A 25,834-nucleotide genomic window follows, 5' to 3' on the forward strand; every position below is an offset into this window, starting at 1 on the left:
GACACTCTAATAGTATATTGGTCACTATTATGCCAGAAGGGCTCCTAGAAGTGGGAATAAGAGTGTGAAAAAACTTAGTAGCTATGATGACGTATGAAATAAAACAATCACCACACGTAACACCATTTATTACAAGATTTATAGAACGAAGGCATACAAGAAGATGGGTAAATATTTCAGTAACAATCTATAATAAAATCGATACATTTAACAATGGTACAGAAGCCATTGACGACAGTAACTAAACTCATTATTATAAGTAAGCATTTTGCCTTAGCATTTCATAAGCCACCACAATCTAGAATCAGACCGAATACGTAATGTACCGTTGTGGGTTATGGAATTGCAGCTGGTGCTACTAATTACAGTCTGTATCTACTAAACAGATTATATTAATACAACCAATAGGTATGTATTAATATAACTTGTCCTCCTGATGCGCTTCTTTTTTTAAATATTAACTCTTCTTGTCATTTCACTCACACCTCCCCTCTCATTCATACAATCTTTTGCAATAATCCACTCACTTCTGGCACTCTTGTAATTAATTGACTTATGCTTCAAATTCTTCCAAGTTCTTGAAACAAATATCACCTTTTCATATCTTCCTACTTCAAACACAATGTTCTTTCTATTGGCATGTGAATGCTACTTATAATAATTTTAAAACAAAGTGATTAAACCGGGAGGACAATGATGATGCCTTGCAATGTAATATAACACGCAATGTAATATAACACGCAATGTAATATAACACTAAGTTCATCGAAGAATTGAAATTGGCGAACCGTTGATAGCAGAGAGTTTGAGCTCAGATAAACAGACAAAGCTTCGTGGTTTAAGGAAGACATTAATTTCAAATCATGTAAAATATTCTATATTTTAATGTATAAAGAAGGACAAAACAAGGCAAAACAAGACAATCCGAAATGCTCGAACAATTATGCTAGGTTAGGCTTTTAGTAAACAGTAGAAAACATTGTGATAATACAAAACATGGTCGATCACACAGAAGTAAATCAAATAGTTCTTGTAAAAACGTCTAGTTATGATCTGAGCTACAGTCCATCTCGCTAATATTATAAAGGCGAAAGTTCGTGGAGTATCTTCACGATATTCGCTAATATAGCTGATATCTCGTCTCAACACACACAGGTTAGTAGGATTTTGTCAATAAGCGCTATTGTATATAATATTATATTAAAAACGTACGTGTTTTTTAAATTAACCGACTTGGTATTACATGGATCTCACAACGTTTTGCGAGACTGTTTGTTTAGAAATGGTTAACCGCGGGCAACACCGCGAGACGAGACGCAGCCAGTGTTATATATATGCACCGCGCGGATTCTTTATTGATCTACAACAATTTGGAAAGTTCTGATCCAAAAGCCTTGAGCCTTTTAAAGGTTTGAAGCTTTTTGGCTATAATTCTAGAGACCTAAAAGCCTTTTAGACTGAATTAGGTGTTTTACGGAAAAAACTTCATTGAAGACATCATCAAAATATCCGATTCCATTTAGCGTCACAAACTCAAATTAGTACCGTTTGCACAAGGCCCGTCACAAATCCAAAAACCGTTATATCACAAAATGTAAACCTGTACTCAGACAAGATCTTACAGATATTATTATAAACAACTTCTACCTGATACCTTTATATATGTATCGTCTTAATGTAACAATAGTACGTGGTTCGGAAGATATCGTAAAGCCGTTAGGTACTACCACAATATAAGGTACATTTTCACAAGGCAAATATTTTTCGATTTAGTGATATAACGGTTAACATACGGCAACCAAACATGTACTTAAGTAATTAGGCCGAAAAGGATTTGAAATATCAAATATTTTAATAAATAGAAATAGTTCAGTATCTCTCATTTTAAATAGAGATCATTATAATTATAATTTATCCTAATAATACATTAATACCAGTGACGAAACGAAAGTGGCGACGATGGTTAGAGGCTAATTAATTAATCATGACGTTCATTGTAATTAGACAGCAAACTATAATCGCAAAATACTGGCAACATTATGGAATGATTGGCGTGGAACGAAAACAAAGAAGCGCCAATGAAATTAAGGAACTAATGGAATTTATGTTCAATATAAACACACAAGCCCATTTCTTGTCAAATATTTGAATTAAAAATTAAAGATAAATAAATTTGACAAATAATTATCTATTTACACATAAAAACGACAAGCATTTTTCATCACTGGCAACATTACTATTACAAATGGCATCGACAAGATTTAATCGAGAGTTTAAAAGGGCTCAAATAGGAAGATTTGTGTCTCGATAACATAGGATGACTGTTGCACAAGAATAAATATAATTGGATATTCATGACAAAATATAATTGGAGATATATGTCAGTGGCACCGGTAGGACTACTGTGGTTTTACCAAGTCTTTCTACCAAGTTTCACTGCGCGGCCCACCGTCGCGACCTTCATAATTCGTCGACGTGTACTTAGCACTAACAATAACACTAGGAACATAATACAGATTTTAAAAGTCTGTATGACTCAAGGGCACAATGCTAGCATGAAAAAAAAAACAAATCTATCAAACTAGTGGGACCCAATTTAATTCTGGGTCTGAAATAGACGCAAGGTAACATTTAAGAAAGCTTATCAGAATCTGTCAAAAATGATACACCAAGTGGGACCAAATTTAATACTGGGCCTCAATTAGATGAAGGTAACTAAGTAAATTTGTCAGAATCTGTCAAAAATAATGCCCTATTAAGTGGAACTAAAATAAATTCTGGGTCTGATGTAGTCTAGCAGGTAGTAATGTTTAAACACTACTTACATTCATTGATTCTGGTGCACTTAATATCTACTTATTATGTTAACGTGCATAAACATGGCCAACTTTCTTTAATAAACAGCCGAAGACCTTATCTATTTACGTATAAAGACATTTTGATGCAAAAAATGACGTTAATACAATGGAAAAGTTTTAAAATACTTTCTAAATCAAATTTTAGGCAAATTAAAAACATTATAAAATTTATCGGGTAATGTTGGCGTCATCGCCTATCGCTACTCGCCTGTCTATATTTTTAGGGGAGCAAACTTTATCATGGAGCACATAAGGCTTATCTATTTCAACGCTAAGATACTTCACATTTTGTGTAGCCTGAGTTTTTCATTCTTTAAAATATGCTAACTTGGATAAAATAAATAATACACACGGTATGTTTCATCGAAACACAAATAATTGGTATGCGATCCGTTCAAAAATAGTTTGATATGCTTTCACGAATTATCGTACATATTACACTTTGACAAATATATAAACTGTACCTCAGTTTATATATATTACAACACTAAAGTACATCGATTTTACAAATAGAAACTGTTTTGACGAATCGCAAAACAAACAGATATTAAGATATTTTAAAGTAGGCGTTTCGTCCTGTGGTAATGTTGAGGGACGAAACACCTATCTAATCATTCACTATGGAGCCTAGGCTCTCAAAAATCTGATTATGGACCTAGGTCAATAATCAGATTTTTGGACATAAATTTTTACATTATCCAATATTAAATTGAGGCTAAAAGATAAACATCAAATATTCAGCGTTACTATCAGCTCGGCGAACTATACAGTGGATTTGCACAACAATCGCGACTAATCGTATATTTACCGGCTCTAACTCGTGGAAGATCTAGATTCTGTTGAATATATTTGTACAGGTATTACATTGATAAACGATTAGTTTTATATTATAGCTAGGGTTACATAATGGCGACCTCTCACGGTAGCTCCGTGGAGACAGCAATAGGGTTGCTGCCAACAGGAAACATAGACCTAATTAAACTCTAATGTTTTTCTTCTCTGTAATAAGATTATTTACATTCTTTTGTAATTTAATTTTTGTAATACAATTTCGAGTAAGTACGCAGCCAAAACAGAATTACTCCTAGGATGTCAAATAAAGATGGAATCACTGTTGATGATACCATGGTGTGCATGATCGATTGGGATGACCTTAATGGTCAATCGACCTTACACCTTAAAATAATAAATTATTGAGTACAACAATCAGGCATATTTAATTCGTCACCCAATCAAGGCGCGCGTCATCGGTTGACCACCTATCTCGGCGGGTCGTAATGGTCGTAGCCGTCGTAATGGTCGATTGACCGGGCGGTCAATCGACCATGATGTGCAACCAAAGCGTTCAATATACACATATAACTTACTATGTTATAATATTTTTTGTTTGGACCGTACAAATCCAAAAGTAACTGTAATTATTATTTTTATATAGATTTTTGACATCTGTGTCAGCTTAATTTTCATTAAGAACATTTATTAAAAACGATCTTGCACACCATACCTAAGATTCTATTCGGAAACATAAACAATAAACAGCAATCATTTGACAATAAATAATTAGCTTTCTATATCGCGGGATGAATAAAATGAAATATTTACCAGCTAAGATCTACTTTCATATTTTGATATTATAACACAATTTTGTTAAGGTGTCTATTCTGATAAATTATTAAAAATAAAATAGATATAACTCTAAACTTAGAAGCAAACTAAGTACGTATATTTGGATGAAATTATTTGGTATAACTTTTATTCAGTATCTGTTGGTAGGATCTTTGTTCGATTGTACGGTAACAAACGCGTTTAAAATTTTATGATTAGATACTATTGCATTTCTTAGGTGAGACACTCGAGCTAGATTGAAAGACTTAAATAACAACACTCCGGTCTGTTCATTATCTCACGAATTGATTAACAAAATCGTATGTGCACCTCAAACTGACTGAAATTCAAGATCTGAAAAATGTATGGCGTAATATATACATTGTTTTTAGAGGAGTTATGCATTTTTCACATTTATAATACAAAATAATGATAAAAGCAAAGGATTGCTACGTAGTATTATGTAGGTTATAAAATTGTGATTTCTTGTAATATAAATACTTGTAAATATATGGTAAAATCAATGTAATTATAAATGCAAAATTATATTAAATTAGTACCTATGATACCCACATTATATAAATAAAGTATATAGTTGTTTGTTTTTTGATCTAGCTCGAGTAGCCCACCTATATAGAAAAACAATCAATACTATGCTGTAAACATAACGACTTAAATTATCTTACGTAACTATTTAGTGCATAGGAAGTCAAAAGGGAAAATCACATTCAGATTTAAGACGCATTATAACCTATTTCACATTAAACTATATACAAAAGTATAACTAGACAATTTAGTGTAGTAAATACATTAATAAATACTTTGAAATTAGGTACTTCAAAAGGAGATGAGGCACCGACAGGCCGACACTGCTTGAGTAAATGGTGTAATATTAGTAGAGTTATGGCGATATCTAGCCGCACGCAAGCGCCGCCATTAGAATTTTATCAATTTCTTGGCGAAAAATAAATAGCTTAGTGATAATGACGAATTATATCACATACCTAGTATAATTTGGTTTCCATTATGCAAGGACTAAACCAAAAGTGGTGGCCATCAAAATACTTGTAGTATTTTCAATTATTCGCTAAAATGTGACAGTACAGAATAGTAAGTACCTTAAAAGTAACGAATTCAGTAATAACAAATAATTGCTAATAAGTTTAACATCAAATACTAATTATCTTTAAGAGATACGTTTCGCAGTGAAATACAGCCAACCAATCACACAGCGGGCTTGTGATTGAGGACGAGAACAACCCGCAATCATTTAATACAATTTTTTAGAAACCCTTTTTTGACTCGCGTGGTTAGGTGCGTGCCATTCATTGCGTAAAGATTAATTCGAAAATATTCGCAGTAACTATACAAAAAAGGCCAATGTTTGGTCGAAACATCATAGTTAATAAGTTAACAACCCTATCTAAATTTACCCGACATTACAACAATCTTTTGAAGATCCAGTAGTAAGCTCAGGTTTTACAAATATAGGCATAATTATATATAATACATATTTATGTATAGAGCTATATACAGAACAGTCATTGAGACCGGGTGATTTTATCAACTAAGTAGAATATTTGCCAGTAACTGGCCAAAGCGACAATCGTATACTAGATATAATTATAGCCTTATATAACTGTGACAATAGGCTCGACGGTTACTGGTCCCAAAATGACGTGGATATTGAAACTATGGCGACGAATTGGAAATTTAAATGGTGGGGATTTCTTGTTTTTTTTTTTTTTAAATTACAAATAGTATCGAAGTGATAACTTGTTACATTGTTATATTTCATTAAACACCATTTGTGAACACAAAAATATTTTTCAAAATAGCCTCCTCTAAAATGAGCTTAAATAAATTATAGGGAAATTAGACCGATTTTAACCTCTAATGTTTAACCGATTATTTTAAAGACACATTTTAATGTCCATGGTATTTTAAAATACACCAAAATCTAAGTATGATATTCATGGGAAACCTACGCCACAGTCATACATCTGTCTTATATTATATTATTTGTTATACAATAAATATTTACATTCATTATTTAAAATTAAGAAATGCAATCATATTCACAACATTTTCTTTATTAATCTTGCATCAAGTATAAAGAGACAGCGTATTTACATTGTAATATGTGAAAGTGTGTTTGTTTGTCCTTCTTTCACGTTGAAACGGATACTATATCACGTTTTTATCCCTTATGAGGTAGACAGAGCGAAACTTGCGAGAGCACGTTAGCTGTAATGGTGGGCTCAATGGTAGAATAGAGGCAAATGGTGACAAATTGCCTACCGCCCTTTGGAGAGGATCTAGAATAACGTTGTTTCCCTTGCAATCTGGGCGGGAGAACAGCTGACACATTCTATGTTTATATTTAACTTCCAGACCAGCATGGAAGTTCAAATGGGAGTCATTTAATAATATTTTTGTGCGGTGATACCACCTGGTAGGGTGAAGAGTGATATAGGCCGGGCTGTTCTGAAGTAAATTTGCGTTTTTTTGGTTTTTAATCTTTGTGGTATAGTGTTCCAGGGAATTTTGTCAAGAATATATGAGCAATGTGCTATTTTTATAAATGTTTTCGAAAATAGGTTGAATTCCATGCAAAACATAACGGATTCACGACTTTGCTTCGGTCAGAGATAATAAATAAATAAATAAATATATTACGACAAATCACACAGATTGAGCTAGCCCCATAGTAAGTTCGAGACTTGTGTTATGGGATGCTGACTCAACGACACTATATTTTATAACAAATACATATATAGATAAACATCCAAGACCCGGGCCAATCAGAAAAAGATAATTTTCCATCATGACCCGACCGGGGTTCGAACCCGGGACCTCTCGGTTCAGTGGCAAGAACCTTACCACTGCGTCACCGAGGTCGTCAAATGAGTGGACAAATAAGTAGGAAACCTTGTCCCAGCAGTGGGACCCGTCATCGAAAAGTTAAAAGGTTTACAATGAAACTTGGTGTCCTTTTTGAATACTTAATCTGACAATGATTATTTTGTGAGTTTAAAACATACTGCTTCTTAATACTTGATACAATACGCAACTTCAGTTGATCAAACAATCAGGCTTTACGTAGAAACAGGGTTTATATCGGTCATGCATACATTTTATATTGGATCTATATCGTTCTGTCGAAAATACATAGTATTTAATACACATAATTAATAGCAAGCCGATTATCTACAGAAGCGGAGCGGAGAAGAGCGGTGAAATGAAAAAGAGGGACGGAGACGCATCTGTCTCGCTTTTTTTAATTTGAAATCAGGCGCCATTTAACGCGCCGTCGTTATATTTGCACAAAAGGAAAACCAATAAAATTAGTAATTTAAATTCATATAAAAAACTTTACTATTGTTTCTTTTTTATATTGTTTCAGCTTTTGATGAAATAATTCCGCTTTTTAAATAATTATAAAGATCTTCATAACAAACACGTAGTAGAGGCTCACTAATTAACACAATACCGCTCCGCTCATACTGTCTACATTGAATCGCAGCGGAGAATTTCGTCTTTTTACTAGTCAATTAATACTAAGCTCCTTTCCGCTCGGCGTCAGTGGAAACGCAGCCTTATTGCGCCTGCGCATCTTCGTCCCCCCAAAGTTGATTGTTAATTACGCCGAAACGCTGTTTCCACATAAGCGCATATCCTGAGACTCAACACAACACAACACCTCTGATAGTACTATAGTATAAAACTTGTACTTGCTGTCATCCAGGCTTTCTCTTGGTTCTATACTATTTATATTTACATAAACAATTTCGCTGATAATAACGTCTATAGACGAATTTGATTTGTCAGCAAAAATGTTAAACGACATGAATATTTTTTTTTTGTGTTTTTTTTTTTTGTTTTATTTTACGGTTATATTTAACATTCATTTTTTACAACTGTTCAAGGCATATTACAATTATTTGATGCAAAGTGATTGCTGAACTGAGACTCTGAGATAGAAGATTGTAAAAATCTCTACAATAAACAAAATCACCAATAACATTGCTGGAACAAGCTAATATTTTGACAGTAATAAGACATCTGCTAAATAATGCTATAAACACAAGGCAATAAACTTACAACTAGTGATAAAATTGAACATAATAAATACATGAACAATACGTGCAAAGCTATTTATATATTTACATGGTTAACATTCGAACTGTGCGCCATAGCGACGCGAGACGCTATACTTTTGGATTCATCCACTAACCTATAAGTATATTACATAATAACAATAAATTCGTAAGCGTATCCGATTTCAGAAGCGTGTCAACACGTTCCGTTGTAATTTTCATTGTATTTTATGTTCAGTCTTCGAGTTGGGACCAATCCGAGTGGAGCCACTTTCTGTGGCTTGCGACATTTGCAACGCCACAGAAAAGAGCTAAAGTAGGAAGTCAGAATGTTAATGTCAATTCCGAGGGGTGTTTCCACTGTTTACACAACGGGGCCGTCGCCCCCTTGCGCAGAGTCGTACATGGTGTGCATGGGATTCTCGATGACGTTGATTGCCATCTTGTATTTGTCATGTTTCCGGCGGAAGAGGAAGTCCGCCAGGCTGGCAGCCCGCCGCGGAGCGCCGTACTCAAGCAGAGCTTCGATTTCGCCACTGCTGCGCGACTCTGCTACGCTGCGTCGTTGTCCATGCTATAAAAGTAACATTAAACCGTTAAACTTGCGGTTTCCTATATAAATGCCGTCGCGCCTGTGTCTATTATTAATGCGAGCGTTTTACTGCAGCAAAGAACTTCTTGAATGACCAGCTCCACCAACACTTCTTCTTGACAGTGATAACTTATCATCTGGCTACCAGCTCGCTCGTTTGTCATCCTATAACAGAACTAAAGTGACGTGCATTTAATCGTTTAAGCCCCGGACGCCATTTAATAATGTCTTCTCCATTATAATATACCTAATATCGTCCAGAAGACATACCATGAAACATACAAACAGGTAGCACATGCTGTCTCTTTCCCATGTCGTGTATGCATCGTGTAAAAAAGAAAGTGTAGACGCAACGTAGTGTTTTGTTTCATAGTTGCCCTCAAGGACTCCAAAGGTACTTACATCCTTAGTGAGGTCGCTGGAGCTGGCGCGGGCATGGATCATGGAGAGGACGGCGGGCAGTGGCACGTCGGTGGCGTCGGCGAACGAATGCGGACGTTCGAGCTTGCGGCGAACCCGTGCTCGCACCGCGCTCGCAACGCTCTCGCGTGATGTACTCGCTCCGTTGGCCACACGCGGACTCGTTGAGCCATTCTGGTTTTCTGCAAAAGGGTTTCAATTTCCCAGCTCGTAAGTTTTGGACTTGAGCCCACATATGGCAAATATAATTGGTAATATAATTAGTCTATAAAGCAAAAATGTTTAGATCTTTCGTAACAAAAAATGATCACGTCAGTGATTTGATTCACTCTCGTCCTCGCGTATCCCCTATCCCCAGCTGGATTCAGGGCTGAAATACCGAGAATCCCGGGCGGGATTGAAGTCAAATACAAACCTTGCAAACCGGCTTTTGAAATTATAGCCTGCCCACTGCCTCACGTCAGTAGTCAGTCATTACCTGTTGGAATGGAGGTACGTGGTGAGGGACCGGCGTCTTCATCCGCGTAGCCTTCAGACAGGGTCTCCAGCGGGCGGTGGTCACGGCCTTTGGGATCATTGCCACCGCCCAGGTCCCCGTCAGTTGATGTTGATGGCGTAGGATTCTTAAACAATCATTCAATACAATTGAGACGGGTTATTTGAGCTACTCGTACCACTCGCCTTTGTTTTCAGTGTGTGACGGTTTAACAACTAATCAAATCTATTTTTCTTTTTAACAAAAAATCTATTCGCAAAATGGCTCACGTGACTGTATGGATTCATGCAGGACAAAGGTCACAAGTCAAGTAAAACAGGATTTAGAATTTAAAATAATGATACAATAAAACGAAGACGAATTAATAACACTTTGTAAACAAAAACGCAGTTAAATATGCATTTTTTTTCTTTGTGAGCATATGGAAATATACCTATATATACTTGTACACACACTCCTCTAGTTTAGTTAGTCCAAAGTGACGAACGAGACGTGAAACGAGAGAACCTACAAGGAAATGATAATACTAACATTGTAAATGTCCCTGACGCCAGGCTCAGTCGTCTCCCCGACGCCATCCAAGAAGAAGGTCACCATATTACCCTTCCCTTTCACATCAACGGTCCCACGGCATCGAAGCTTGTATCCGCGAGTTGCTAGAATGTCATACACCTCTTGCGTCACCTGTAAAAAGATCATGTTAACACGAGGCAAGCGGTTACACTGTCGCTATTGCCAAGTCAGGATAGACAACCCCTCAAATTTTATTGTGGTACCACAATCGCTCAGCCAAATTTACTATAAGAACAGATAAAATATAATGTAATTTACAAAGACAAAGAAAACTGAAGACGACGAGCTAGCGTAGCCAAATGAGACAGAACATACTTTTTTTCGGTATATCTCACACAAAGCGGAAGATTTGGCGTTGTAAAACCGTGTACACGATGCGATGGACCAAAGATTGTCGTATTATCGCTCTGTCCAATTTCTTCTCGTGTATTTCTAATACGTATTTCTCTATTTAGTATGAGTGAAACGAAAGATATAACGAAGTCTATAAGCCTTCTCTGTATACGGTCACGTTAGTTCACAGTTCAGAAAAGAAAAGGAGACAAACGCAGAAGTATTAGACCTGGTAAATGAAAAAAGAGCGTTGTTAAAAGGTTGAGCCGTGGAAAAATGTTTGGCCTCCTTTGTGCGACATGATAATCTGATTAAAAACCTAATAGAGGCTAAACGAGAAAAAGGGCTTATATGGACCAAATAAAGGAGGGAGCAAGATTGATGTCGTACAGGGCGGTCAAAACAATGGCTGAGGATAGTGATGGAAGAAACTCCGCCGACAAGAACGATGTTCTTAAATGATGAATTAATAGTTTTTTATCACAGATTGGAAATTGAAAATTATTTTTTTACTGTCTATAAAATCTAGCTGTAATACCTATATTCAGAAAATATTTAATTATTAATGCAAGTATATTATAATATGTGTAATTTCTGCTCAATTATGATCCAAAAGGACAGTAAAAATGGCTATTTCATTTTTAAAATCGAAGCCTACTTGCAGATGGTCTTTACGTCGACCTTGACAAGCGACCAAGCTAAATGTAAGGAGAAACATACAGATTACCATCCGTTTTACCCCAAAATAATATTTATATTATATTAACTCAAAAGAATAAACTCAACAACAAAACAAGTAACTCTTAGATGGATATAAACCCTGGCGACTTTAGGTGATAAAGGAAAAAGACTGAATGACAATATCGTCTTGGTGCAGTTGGACATTTGAATTAGTTAATTCATGTATTCGGGTGTAAACACAGCAATTTTCCAATTTCTAACCAAAAGCCCTGCGAAAACCTATCTTTTAGGCAGGTTTGTGTGTAAAGGTGGGTTACCGAGTATGTAAGCCATCTTTGTGTGTGCCACCTCATGTCAGAGTGTGAGGAGTGCGGGCGGCAGGGCCACGACTGTCCTTCCACTCGCGCTCTACTCCCCCCTCCCACAATCAGCAATCATATAGTATTTACTAAACGGCTACGGCTAGCTAATTCGTTTTTTTTTTCTTAATACCTGAATGTGGTCCAGAAGGCCGGTAGAGTCCATGCGTGAGGCGACGTTGACAGCATTACCCCAGATGTCATACTGCGGCTTCCGAGCACCGATCACACCGGCAACAACGGGTCCGATGTTGATTCCTGGCGAAATAGTATTCTCATGCCTAACTAATCTTTACTCAACTCTAAATATCCCTTCGCCAATTGAGTCAATGGCAGAAGAGATTTTAACAAGTTTTATAAATGTATTATTGCCAAAGACTGAAGTTCAAAATATTTAATAACATTCGCATTTGCTAGACGTCGCTTTGCATGCAATCATTGTACACAAGATAATACGCATACGAGCTACATGAATTATAAACAAAGCAACATTGGTTAAGAAAATAATAAGGGAGACCGTCGCACATATATATCCGAGAATAGAGTCTGTAATGCTTACGTTATAGTGTGAGAAACAATGAGCTCATACATAGTTGACAGGACATAAAGATCAAATCATCACGGCAAGTTCTTTACTATACCGCGATATAAATATCCGTGCAATTTGACATGACTGTATGTGACGTGCTCATTGTTCTCTCGTACTAAAAGCGTATTACGATGGACTGATGAGATGACATCCGAGTGCGAAGGGGCTGCTTACCAATGCGGATGCGGAAGCTGTTGAAGGAATGCTCGTTGACATATTGCAGCTGTTCGCGAAGGCGTAGAGCGTAGTCGGCCATCGCTGTCACGTGCCGGTAGCCGCGAAGGTCGCGAGTGGCCGCGGTCAGACCTATCACGTGATATTGCATGTAAAACATCGCAAAAATGGAAAACATTCAAAGTTTAAGCCCGGTGCAGAAAATATGTCTATAGAAAATATGTTGTTTGTTAAATGTAAGTGTGAATTCCTTACAAACGCATAGCGCTTTACGCCCTTCACAACAAGAAAATATTTGTTTATGTAAGTAGGTAACCTTTTAGAATTAACGAACTGTCTACTATCAGTATCTACTTGAATCTTGTTATTTTTTTTTAATTACAATCATAATATACGTTACTGCCAGAATGGAAACTGTACCTGAAGCAGCCATATACGTAGCGCCAGTGCTCTTGATCTTCTCAATGTATTTGAATTGGTCTTCGGCGAGGATTTCGTCAAAGTCTGCGATGATTTCGTTCAGGAGACGGAGACACTCCACACCCTCATTGTTGCCCTCCAGCTCCACGTAGAACTCGGAGAAGTTGGGGATGGATGCGAACATGACGCACACAGAATCGCATTGCTCATGGTACAGCTCCTGCAGGATCAGTGGATATGACGAACTTTTTATTTTCTAACAAGCAGGTAAACAGGTATATGACCCATCTGGGATGGTAAAGGGTCACCGCAGCCAGCCTGCAACACCAGTGGGTAACATACGCGCGTTGCCTACTTCGTGGCCTCTCGCCGTTCAAACCGAGATCCAAAAACGGATAAGAGTGAGTTACCCATGCATACAACTTTTGTTCCAAGGTCTACCTCTGGTATTTAGGAATAAACTATTCGTCTGTGATGTGTCGAAGGTTTCCAACGGTTTAATTACGATATGACTATGCTTATGCCAACTGCCATCACCATTCTAAACGATTCGGATTGTACTTACGTCAATGTTCTTGTCGCTGCATAGGAAGTGTTGCGCGACATGCTCTGGTAGAATGTTCGCCAGCAACTTGCGGTTGTATGCCTCGAGGTGCTCCATCTCCTCCTTCTCGTCTGCAATCGTACAAATAAATGTATTCGTATCATAATATGTAAATTTACAGAAGATGATAATTATATCTAGAATAAGACGTATGCTACAAAAGAGCATCACTCAACAGTCGTAAACGCTGATGTACTCGACCCGACTTTTTCACAATCCCTCTCCATTCTATTCTAGAGCTTCGGAAACCTTGAGGAAATCTTTCACTTTTTCGGACCATCGTCCATCGTCCTCTGGATCTACTTCCATCTTTCCGCTTTTCTAAATTATCGCCTGGTTTTCGGACTATATAACTAATTGACCAAAATATTGAAGTTTTGGAGAGAACCTTTGATCTATTGAGTTCCTTCGTGATGGATATGTTGGTCCTGCGAGCTGTTCAAGATATGCGTAACATACGTGTCTAGCACCACATCTCAAGTTTGTCAATGTGATGAATATAATTAACCTTACTGTATTTTCTTTTTATCCTAAAAATCGACTGGTACACAATGTTTTTTTTTATTATATAAGTCCGCCTTCTCGCATTTTGTATTTACGCAAATGAAGTTTTAAATAAATAAATTAATAAAAATTAATAACTGACTGTTGGCTTGCAGCTTCCAGATGAAATCGAGGCGGTATGTGCTCTCAGTCTGCTGGGAATGGAGGATCAGCGCTACGGTGGCTGCCAGCGCGATGACGATGTTGGTCAGCTGCTGGTTCCAGTCCAAACCACAGTGGTGTCTGCAATGGACAAATCACAATTGGCTACTTGTATGGGTAAACAAAAGGCATATTATTGAAAAAATCGAATAGGTAAATGCCACATTAATTGAACCGTTTTATAGATTACTAGTAGCTAGTCCCGGCTTCGCTCGGTAAAACCATAATAAAAAGTTGCCTATGTTAAACCTTGAAGGTTTTGTCTCTGTGTCACATCAAATCAGCCCAGTAGTTATACCTATATAAAGAAACATGAGGGCAAACATCCAAAAAAGAATATCTTTATAATATTAGACGGTCTTGGCTATTCGAGACTCTTGGCTCTGTCTACTCCATGAGGAATAAAATCCGACATTGTGGCAATCCCACATAATAGAGACTGTTAAGTACTAATTTCTGAACAAATGCTTTGACATTGGTATATAATTTTATATCTATAGAAATGAGAGGCTTACTGGAAGTCTTGGAAGAACTCTTTGTAGAAGAGGTGTTCCTGAACAGTGATGCCCACATACATGGTCGCGATGATGATCAGGAACGTGGTCTTGACCATTGTGATCAGGATCTGGTGGACAGCGCACAGCGCCATTGCCAGCAAGGTCAGCAGAAGGTAGTGCTGTAACATTAATCTCTCTGTCATCTCCATATAGTCCCAGTTACATTCGGGGTGAGACTCCCTGAAGTCCGGGGTCAGTGTAAAGAACAATCTTAAATTGGAAGTTTCAGCTGTGATTTCACATCCGGCAGCCTGCCTGACGTCAAGCCTCCTTGGGAATTGTTGTTACCACACGCTCAATCTTATCCCCTTCGCACTATAAGACTCTTGATACTAAAGTTTTAGCTGGTTGAACCATTCTATTTACCTCATTCATATCATACAGACAGATGATGCCCTCCTCGAACTGTTTCGTCGGTCGGTCCTCGAAATACATGGCGTACACCTGTAATCAACCATTTAATTGTTCATTGTTTAGTGACTCGAATATATTCAGTTCCTTTTTATTTTTTCAAGTTTATGAGAACACAAATTAGAATACAAATCGATGACAGAAACTTTCAACTAGGTACCTAATCGAAATTAGTTTAAATATATCAAAAATTCGATAATGTAATACATTTTTTTGAAAAATCAAAGACCGACACTATTTTTTTTGGATCCGAGAGTTAGATACACATATAAGTTTAGGAGACACGTGTCGGTTTTATTGGCACACATCAAACAAAAGAGGGGGAGAGAACTTAAAAGAAGATTCCTAATCAAAAACATATTAAAATGTCGGTGTTCGAACAAGCTTCCACGTACTCTGTGGTCGTAGAATAAACTACTGCCATTGTATTCCTTGGGAACCTCATCATGGAATTCTAAATAAGATTAATTCAGGGTGTGTGCTTCCATATGTGGCTGCGGTGATCATGCACAATCAAGTGAGTAGTAGTAGGAGTGAGAGTGATAGCGAGGATTTCCGTTCTCAGGAGCCAATTCTGGTCACCATCAGAACATGCTTATGAAAACAATGAATTGTTCTGAAAACTGAAGCGACGTGAGATTTAACTTGCAAGACTTGATTACAAATAAACTTACATAGGGACAGATGAAAATAACAGAAGAAAATAAATAGAAAAGGCAGCCAACGTACCATGATGACTTGGATTTGCAGGATGAGAGCTCCGACCACCAGCCCGGACAGGACCTGTGCCAGGTTCCTGTTGTTGTGGACCTTTTTTGAGATTCGTCGGACAAATGCAGAGGTATGCTGAAACAGATAATATAGGTATATAATATGATCACTTCTTTAACGAAAGGTGTAAAAGTTTTTACCACGGTTTAGGTCGTCGGCCCAACGCAAAACGTAAATTCTGTGCACCACTGTCCTTTTAAATATTGTGATACTATATATATCATGTGATATATATCGTATGATGCCGCAATAGCATGAAGCCAGGTGCCAGATCAAAGTTGGAGTTTTACTCAACTTTCCCAGGTAATTTTACCCACAAGGGAAACTAACCTAGCACATGGCGGGAGGAATGATCATCTTGTTGCGTCAAGAGTCGTATCACAACTGGCTGACACAGCCACTATAAAAATGGATCGTTACCTTGAAGTCGATGCAGAAAACGAGGTAGCCGATGAGAAGTGGCACCATGGAGCACAGTCCCATCATCACAAGGCTCACAAGCGTGCTGTAACACATGAAGAGGCATAAGTATGACATACGAGATCTAATGTGCTTTGAAATAATTATATTTACTAAATCTGTTTTTCCTCAATGCATTGAAATAATTGATCGAGCGAGCGACGAGAGCGACGTTTACGTTTCAACTTGAGGCAAAAATACATTTTTTGTATGTATACATACATACGCGATAACTCTCGAAGCGTTGGTCTGATTTTGATGAAATTTAAAAGGTATGTAGAGTCTGTCAATAGAATTTTTAAGTTCGTGGACCATCAAAATCGGTATAGTCAGTCGTTTTTGAAATATTCACGTTTTAATAAAAACTATTGTTTTCGCAAGGTCTAAGTTCGCGGCGAACAACTAGTTATAGTTACTAAATGTATTTTCCTAAAATAAAAGTATGTCTATTTGAAAAGTCTATAGAAAAACTAAATGTAATTTTATAAGCATTAGACGATTGAAAATAATACAAGTGTCGAGATCATCATCAACACTAGCTATCCAGGTGCGCCTGACGTTACACGTCCATTTGAAAGCACTTTTAATTGGAAATTTTGTACAGTATTTGCAGTCAAAACTCACCAATTTAGTATCAAGCCAGCAAGATAAGTCCACGAACCAGGAATAGAGGAAGACTCCAACCGGCCAGGAAGAAGGCCAGTGCTCCAATAGGGATATTAAAATAGCTGACGAATGCCAAGTATTCTATGTTGAAATAAATACTGTTTACTTACATGTTGAAGGCGAGCAGCTGAATGATGATGACCGCAAGGTACACTGCTAGCGTGCAAGAGAAGTATGCCTTTAGCATTCGGTCCCGCTCGGCATTGTACTGCAAAATAAAAGGGTGCAAGGTGTATAACAATATATTTATTGTAAAATCTTCTGACAGCAACTTTAGTGTGGAATTTACTATTTCTATGTTTGTTTTTCAGCACGAGCCGATATAATCATATCATTTACGAGCGTCAATCGAGTAATATGATGAGTTATTATCTATTTTACGGTCCGAAGTCAGTTAATTTTGAGGAACTTTCTGACAACGCGGTAGGTATTTAGACTTTCTGCACAGGTGTTTACGTAGAAGGTCTCAGATCAAGAAGTTGGAGGCGGGCTACTATTTTTAATGTAGATATAAATGTATTTAAGTACATTATCTCATTTTTTTACACGACACGTACACGATACGTGAAAAAGTAGACAGCATATGAAAGTTAGAAACTTGCTACGTATGGTTCGTGGTAGGCCTTCAGTAGTTAACAGGAAAATGTTTTGTATTATACGGACTATGTGTTTAATTGATGAATTTGGGAATACATTATCGCACCGTATTCTCTAACAGGCGGAAATTTTCCGAATCAATCAATCAGTGGCGAATGGGAACTGTCCGACGACGGAGCTAATTGAGTAACGAATCACTCGCGCAAATCCGACTTGGCTCATTGATTGAATTTTGATGTAAATTTGTCAACGCTTCCTATTGGCGTTCCGGTTTATAATAATAATAATAAAATTTCTTTATTCAGACCATAAGTCCATTTTTTTGTTAGTAACAATGAAGGAAGTATTCAGATTGTTTTCTAATTGATTGTTGACGGAAAAACAATTTATTACACTTCCTTCATTCTCATATAAAACCAAATTAAAAATACGAGGAAATATAATATAAATAATAAAGCGTTGGTGTTTCTCAATAATACACCAAGGGATAGTTAGTTTGTTCTAAAATGAGATGGCCGCATCTGTCTCATTTTAGAATAAAAAAGTACAAAAAGGCCTTTTCAATGTTGGCTTCAATTAAGCGTAAATATCATATTGTTGATATTAGATTTGTATGGAAAATCCATAATCCGTCCTTCTTCATCATTGCTGTCGACGTTCTCGAACAACTCTAGAATTTGAATTTCCCAGATAAGTTTGTCTAAAATAGATCAGTCCGAGCGTTGGGGCACAGGGGGGAAGACAGTAGGTGCTTTGTAGTTTGAGGCGAGATGCTACAGACTTTTTGTTAATAATCATTTCGCTTTAATCTGTTACTCGTCTTCTGCAATGACGACGTCCATGGATGTTGGTTTTATTTCGTGTAATCAGTATCGTGTGGTGCATAGCTCTTCTTCTTAAAGCTAGCTCTCTTGTCGGTGGAGCATTGACCACAACTCCATTCTTAGCTGTTAGATAGAAAATATACACTGGAAAATTTGTAGCACACGCTAACTGTCGACCGTCTGCTCCACGAACACCATTAAAGCCGGGACACGTGTGTCGATTTCCGTCGAATAGTGTTGTTGGTCTACTACGAAGCTTGCAATCATTTTTAGGTTCTGAGATACTCTTGCTTCCTCTTTCAGTGGTTGTAAAGAATCTTTCTAATTAAGGAATCATGTCGAGACGTGTTTAGTGCCCAACCATTCATTCATTCTAATTGCAACTTCATTTAATGTCTGCTTCTCTCAACTACATCACTTTCTTTTTTTTTTCTTTCCATCAAACTTATTCTTTTTTGCCAGTGCTTTATCATTTATAGCTGTGCTCTAAGAAGAAAAAATTATACACATATATCGACGACTTTTCTCCAGCCTTCTCCAGCATTACGTCTCAAATGCAAACAATCTATCGGTGTTCTACTTTTTGTGTAAATTAGACCTCTTTGATAGTGACCAGCTCCAGTTTGCTTCCATCGTCCGATATTATTATAAAATTCTTTAGAATTAATTTTCCGTAGTCAAGACCAATTAAAAGCTTGCTTCGCGAGAACGAAAGGATTCTAAATTAAATGAATAAAACTCCTTTGTCTGATGTTAAACGTTTTAATTAGTTTTATTGTGAAGAGACAATGGAACAGTCCTTGCTTTTCACTTAACACAATTCAAATCATATGAAAGTAATGAGAGAAGACATATCTATAAATAGAAAACCGAACAAACGTTGAGATATGGGTTTAAAGAAGACTTAAATACGTCTTATCTGTAAAGTCTTCTTTAAACCCATCAAATCTTAAATTATTTATTCAGAAATTAGACCTTTACAGGTATTTTTCAGGTCAAGTTGCAGTCCCCCAGTTGTGTAGGAGTTGACTTCGTGAGCGGTGTCATGCAGCACAGAACTTTATCTATTTCGGCACAATGTATGGAAATTTAACTTTATGCAACGACTTACCTTTCGTTCTTGGGTCACGTCACGGAAGGTGAGGGTGAAGGGCTGGCAGTGATCAGCTCGGAGACGGTCGATGGAGCGTGCGTCGATGGCCTTCATTAGATACTCATTCACTTCATCCTCTGGCTTCTTGTTCTCATTGCTAGAGTCCACTCCGATCCTTCAACAATGAAATGCATTGAAACGAATGAATTTGACGCGGAGAGTCGTGAGAAAGGTGTTTATTTCATGTTGAAATCTGCATGCAACGGACAGGGATGTACTTCAAATTAACTTCTAATGCTGGTGGCTGTGACGTTAATTATTTGTGGTTAATATCATAATATGCATATAAAAAAGTTTGTCGGTTAATTTTCGTAAGTTGCAAGCGTTAATGTTGCGAGATACGTTATCCAAACCATTGATTAGTCTGACCTTCAATTATAAAACTTCCATATTTTATAGTATACTAGCTGACGCCCGCAGCTCTGTCCGCGGTAGTATATATTTGCTCAGCTCTGTCTGGGTGAACTGGAATTTGGAACAGATATTCCAAATTCCAATTCCAAATTCCACGAAAATCAGTCAGGCGCCATAGTAAAGGGGGAAGAAGTGATAGACAAATATACATATAGAAAAACAAAACTATGTAAAGATATAATTGTACTAACTTGGAGGAGTGCTTCCCGTGTTGTGAGCCGTGACCCATCACACGCATTTCCTTCGAGACGTTTCCATTCAAAGAAAATGAATGCTGGGGTTTCTTATCCTGTAACAGTCAATGCTTAAAGTACGGAGTCATTAAAATATATTCAATATCTGTCTTTAGCATTAGTCAAATTAAATTACTACTCCAAAAAATACAGTTTGATAATAGTAATGATATTGGACGAGTTAAAGAACGTTTATTACCAAAATTCAAGTGATATTGCTCCCGTAATGCTAATTCGAAGGACAGAAATTTTTGGACAATTTACAATCTCCCGATACAGATTATGAACGACCGTTTTCAATTATACTACGACTAGTATAATTATATATTCACTCACCACTCGGCTAGTGTCGTCTGGTACAATCAGGTATGTCTCAATGTTATGGTCTTTGAGGTATGTGTTGCGCTGTCCGCCATACCCTGGCTCAACCTTGTAGTCTTCACCGAGGCAACTCAACGTTTCCTTCGTGATGTGCACGCGGCTGTTGGAACGACGAACGAGTGTTAGTTCTGTGCGAGCACTTACAAAGATGTGAAAATGCGAGCGAAGTTTAATAGTTAAAATTTTGTTTGAAATCAGCAAAATCAGTTCGATCTCTTATTAAAATATTTCAGTTGATCAATCATATTTATTTTATTAGCACTCTATGCAATAATTATTTCCGTACATTTTGAGTTAAAATATACGAATTCAAATTCAAATTCAAATCATTAATTCAGAAATTAGACCTTCACAGACACTTTTTGTCGTCAACTTTTATATTTATAGTTATTTCTCACAAGCTACAAAATACTGGCATTTCGGAACGACCACTGCTGAGAATAAACTCATGTGAACAGTGTTGTTTCCTATCATGCCAGAAGGGCTTACGGAAATATTTATGATTGCCGAGTATACTACACAATAAAATACATGGTTAAAAGTTTTTTGACGTAGCTTTGGTAAACATAATTTAATTTATTCAAATTCAAATTCAAAATTCAAATAATTTATTCAGAAATTAGACCTTCACAGGCACTTTTTCTCGTCAATCTTTTTATTTATAGTTATTTCTCACAAGCTACAAACTACTGGCATTTCGGAACGACCACTGCTGAGAAGAAATGCCGAAAGAAACTCATTTGAACAGTGTTGGTCCCTATCATGCCAGATCGGCTTACCATTATTGTTTCTTACAATTTTTTTTTTCTTTCTAATAATATATAAAAGTACATAATGTACATAGTCAAAAGGTATATCAAAACAGGTTATGATTGTGATCCGAGTGCTGATTATAATATATATATATATATATATATATATATATATATATATATATATATATATATATATATATATATATATATCGATGTGAAACACAATTAACTTACATGAAAATATATGAGAAACGAGATGACCAGTTTCCTCTGGCAGCACCCGTTCACGAGTTGACGCATGGGACAGCCATCGCGTAGCTCAACCATAATAGAGGGAACCTCACGACCCGGCCCACGACTTTAGAATATGACGTGAAAAAATGCATGTGACGGTCTATTTTCTGAATACAAATGATTTAGATTTTGGACCGTGCAACCGGACCAAAGTTAATCTCACCCGGCGACGCCACCGCTCTCCATGTAATTGGCGAGGGTTACGTCGTTGGACCAGACATCGAACTGCCACTTGCGAAGGCCGAGCACCACGCAGTGGACGCGGCCGGTGTGAATACCTACGCGCATGTTCACGTTCACTGCCATCACCTCGCGCACCAATCTGCAACACAGCATCGTTACACGTCTTGTTTTTTATATACCACGAAGCCAGCCCTTATCATATCCTGTAATTACACTGCCTCTCTCATTCATCAAACCAGAAAACAACGATACAAGTACTGCTGTTGGCGGCAGAAATACATAACCAAGGTACATAGACCATGGTACAAAGGTCGGTAGAACTTCTGAATAGGCGCCATTTAGATTCATTTCAAATGCCGAACACACAGAAGTCCTTCAGACTTCTTGTATCTTACGTAGAGATTTTTCTTCTCTGTTTTCTTTTTATTTTTATTTTTGGTTATAATATCTTTGTGCAAAACTTGTATCAAATTTCGTCGCCTATATATACCTATGTAGTAATTACTAGGAAATAAACGTTACATATATATATAAACGCTTACGCAATTGCGTCGATCATGTCAAGACCCATCTCGACGCAGCACTTGGCGTGGTCGTCGCGCGCCTCGGGCAGTCCAGATACGCAGTAGTAGCAATCGCCCAGCAGCTTAATACGGAGGCAGTGGTGTTCGGCCGCGAGTCGATCGAATCTGTTGACATACAGCATGAGCGAACATCTTTATTATTGAGTCCACTAGCGACTTCGCTCGGGTAAAAAACATATTAAATTACACCCTCAAAACCTGTGACAATCGGTGAAGGCCTCGTGAAAATTCGCGCACTAGTTTTCGAGTTTATCGCGAAGAGACACGTAAGGATAATCATTATTCATTATGCGACCTTTATTTAGACAAATCAAATTAATATAAATAGTAATAACGAATTAAACGTTGGCTTGGAACGATTATTGTTCCGATTGTCATGAGTACGATTGGATTTGTAGCAAGTATAGTAGTTAGTTTTGACCGTCACTAGAGAACCTCCGCTCGCCAGTTGGATTAAGAGGTTTTTTAAACTTCTGAGCGAGCAAACAGGCATGTGGCCATCGGATGGGAAGTGGTCACCGCTGGGGTCCATCACACACGCGTTGCCGTCCCTAAATATGTAAATCTTTTCACTTCCCTTTTTGAAGAACTTTAGGCATTTTAAACACTTTAAGTATTTATATGTATTTATTTTTAATAACACTATTATTTAATAATGTAAGAAACAAGAGATATAAAACAAATTATAAGTTTTTTACCAATTAACCAAGTAAGTAAATTTGATTATATAATGAATCTCACAAAAATTTGTTAATCAAATATGACCACTCCAAATTCAACTATTTACTTCTTCTTTATTAAAACCATATCACTGTATGTTTATTGTATTCGCTATGAACAGGCTTTATTTTATTTATGCCCTTGTTTCTGGCAACAAGTTACATTACAATAACATAGGCCCATTTATAATTATAACTATTCGGTTGCCATAAACAAAAATAAAGGTAAACAAACAACAAAAGAGGAACAATGAATCGTAATATTAATCTATTGGCAATTACGTTCGGAATCCTTTTAATATTCCCAACAAAGCCGTGATAATAAAAAAGAAAATCGCCAATGATTTTTTTTTTTATTTCCAAGTTATTTCAAAGCTCGCAAGTCGTAATTCTATTTCCGTTATTTATTATTCACAGCGCTTTATTAAATCCATAAAATACGTCATCATTTCCAATAAAAGTCAATCTCGCTCTGGATCTTACGTTGCACTTTGCTGGTTGATGGTTTGCCATTTTTACGTTTAAGTTTTTATTTAATGCGCCGTGTACCCCAGCGCCGTAATCGCGCCTCTTTTATATCTTAGCGAAAAATAAAAAAAAATATCTTAACAGATTATGCCACACTAGACAAAAATATTATAGTCTTCTACAAAACAATGTGGTCACCGTTTTCGATTTAGTCAACTGTGGACAACATTGTATTATGTAATGAGAAACTAAAATATATTCGGTGAGAAACTATAATAATATTCTGATAAAATTATTTTATAGAGTGGCATAATAATGTTAATTTTTTTTATTTTTATTTTTCGGTAAAATATTTTTATTCTTTTATTTTTGAGCATGGCCATCACTCAACCCTGGACCGAGATTGGTGGATAATTAACGGAGAGATCTTTGTCCAGCATTGGAATACGATATCAAAAAATCGCTTAAAAAATCGCTAATAAATATATTAAATTGATGATAAATTAATGATGGCGTCGGTGTGCGGGCACATAGCGCCTTAAGTAGTCCTGTTAGAGTGATGGTATTTCAAAGACGACAGGGTAATGCAGTTGCAGTCGACTATACAGGAGTTACGATAAATCCATCACGCAAGTATCCAATCTCTTTTCTACTAAGCTATAAATTGAAAGTGCAATATAGCGCCGGTGAGTGGCTACTTGTCCTTTATGCCGGTCCTACACTGTCGTCGAACAGTTTGCTAAACTTCGGAAAATTCGATATATATTGCTGGTTTTTTCATTGCGGCAAAAGCACTCGTACTAACCACGCAATGTTCACGCATTCGCGTCGGCCTATGTGACGGTGACGAGTGAAACACTGGCTGTTTAGCACAAGGGATAGATGCAAACGTTTTTACGTAGTAGTAGACAAGGCCAAGAGTCGCCTGGAAGGGCAAACTGTAGAACTTTGTAATTACTTCTACAAATCAACTTGGGGCAAAAATACGTTTTTTTATGTGTACGTACGTTTGTAACGCGACAACTTCGGAATCGTTGGTCTAATTTTGATGAAATTTAAAAGGTATGTATGATCTGTTAATAGAATTTTTAAGTTCGTGGTGCGCAACAAGATCGGTATGTCGTTTTTGAAATATTCACAATTTTGTGTGAAAACTCATCAAAAATGTATTGTGTTCGCGTGGTTCTATGTTCGCGGCGAACAAATAGTTAAAGTGATATTTGTAGGCATTTTATTTTATACCCAGTCAAGTAGTTAATTAGAGAATCCATGCTTCTGTTCTATTCTTTACCTGGCGAAGAGTTCGTTCAGGAGTCGCACCAGTTCCTCGGCAGTGCATTGGTCGGACAGAGACGTGAAACCACAGATATCCGCGAACAGGATGCTGCAACAAACATTATTATTTTATGGTCAATTTTATAACTGTTACCTAAAATATTCCCTTATTAACATGAAACTATAATAATTTTTCTGGCGTTCGACCTTGATAGTGCCGGTAAGTCCGGCCATTGGATGGGTGACCAAAAATGTTATTATCATGAATTCGTCCGAACTTCCGAAGGCAAGTTAAGCTGTTGGTTCGTAAGCCGCCAATCCGAAATAGGACCACGTGGTGGACCCCTCCTTATCCATCCATAAGGAACCTTCTCACCGGGGAAACACTCATTCAAATTAAAATTAACATTATTCAGAAATTAGACCTTCACAGACAATTTATCACGTCAAATTGTAAATAGTAATTTCTCAAAATCTACACACTACTGACTGAACACTAACAATACTGTGTAACACCACAAAACACATGAAATAGAGAATTAAAAAAGAAAGCAAGAGACTTGTCACGGAGGTCAATAGGA

General features: G+C 37.0%; 2 protein-coding genes across 4 annotated transcripts in view; one reads left to right on the forward strand and one right to left on the reverse strand.

Annotated features, from left to right (window-relative positions):
* Positions 1 to 25,834, forward strand: part of LOC128683319 (uncharacterized protein) — a 155,517-nt gene that overhangs the window by 65,111 nt on the left and 64,572 nt on the right. The window lies entirely within an intron of this gene.
* LOC128683313 (uncharacterized protein) overlaps positions 112 to 25,834 on the reverse strand; it is a 167,784-nt gene continuing 142,061 nt past the window's right edge. For 2 of the 3 annotated variants that reach the window (XM_053768802.2, XM_053768801.2), the window contains 20 exons: positions 25,270 to 25,362; positions 22,750 to 22,896; positions 22,188 to 22,346; positions 20,931 to 21,075; positions 20,553 to 20,650; positions 19,906 to 20,062; positions 17,484 to 17,581; positions 16,669 to 16,753; positions 16,207 to 16,323; positions 15,433 to 15,510; positions 15,025 to 15,185; positions 14,451 to 14,590; positions 13,766 to 13,875; positions 13,201 to 13,420; positions 12,781 to 12,912; positions 12,151 to 12,275; positions 10,603 to 10,755; positions 10,054 to 10,198; positions 9,558 to 9,757; positions 112 to 9,137 (listed from right to left, as the gene is read on the reverse strand). In XM_053768802.2, coding sequence (XP_053624777.1) covers positions 8,928 to 9,137; positions 9,558 to 9,757; positions 10,054 to 10,198; positions 10,603 to 10,755; positions 12,151 to 12,275; positions 12,781 to 12,912; positions 13,201 to 13,420; positions 13,766 to 13,875; positions 14,451 to 14,590; positions 15,025 to 15,185; positions 15,433 to 15,510; positions 16,207 to 16,323; positions 16,669 to 16,753; positions 17,484 to 17,581; positions 19,906 to 20,062; positions 20,553 to 20,650; positions 20,931 to 21,075; positions 22,188 to 22,346; positions 22,750 to 22,896; positions 25,270 to 25,362 — 2,773 coding nt within the window. In that variant the 3' untranslated portion in view covers positions 112 to 8,927. Of the gene's footprint in view, positions 9,138 to 9,557; positions 9,758 to 10,053; positions 10,199 to 10,602; positions 10,756 to 12,150; positions 12,276 to 12,780; positions 12,913 to 13,200; positions 13,421 to 13,765; positions 13,876 to 14,450; positions 14,591 to 15,024; positions 15,186 to 15,432; positions 15,511 to 16,206; positions 16,324 to 16,668; positions 16,754 to 17,483; positions 17,582 to 19,905; positions 20,063 to 20,552; positions 20,651 to 20,930; positions 21,076 to 22,187; positions 22,347 to 22,749; positions 22,897 to 25,269; positions 25,363 to 25,834 lie in introns of those variants that run through there. The other variant, XM_053768803.2, reaches the window with a different exon arrangement.

The sequence above is a fragment of the Plodia interpunctella genome, chromosome Z (genome assembly GCF_027563975.2).
Source record: "Plodia interpunctella isolate USDA-ARS_2022_Savannah chromosome Z, ilPloInte3.2, whole genome shotgun sequence".
NCBI classification, from domain to species: Eukaryota; Metazoa; Arthropoda; class Insecta; order Lepidoptera; family Pyralidae; genus Plodia; species Plodia interpunctella.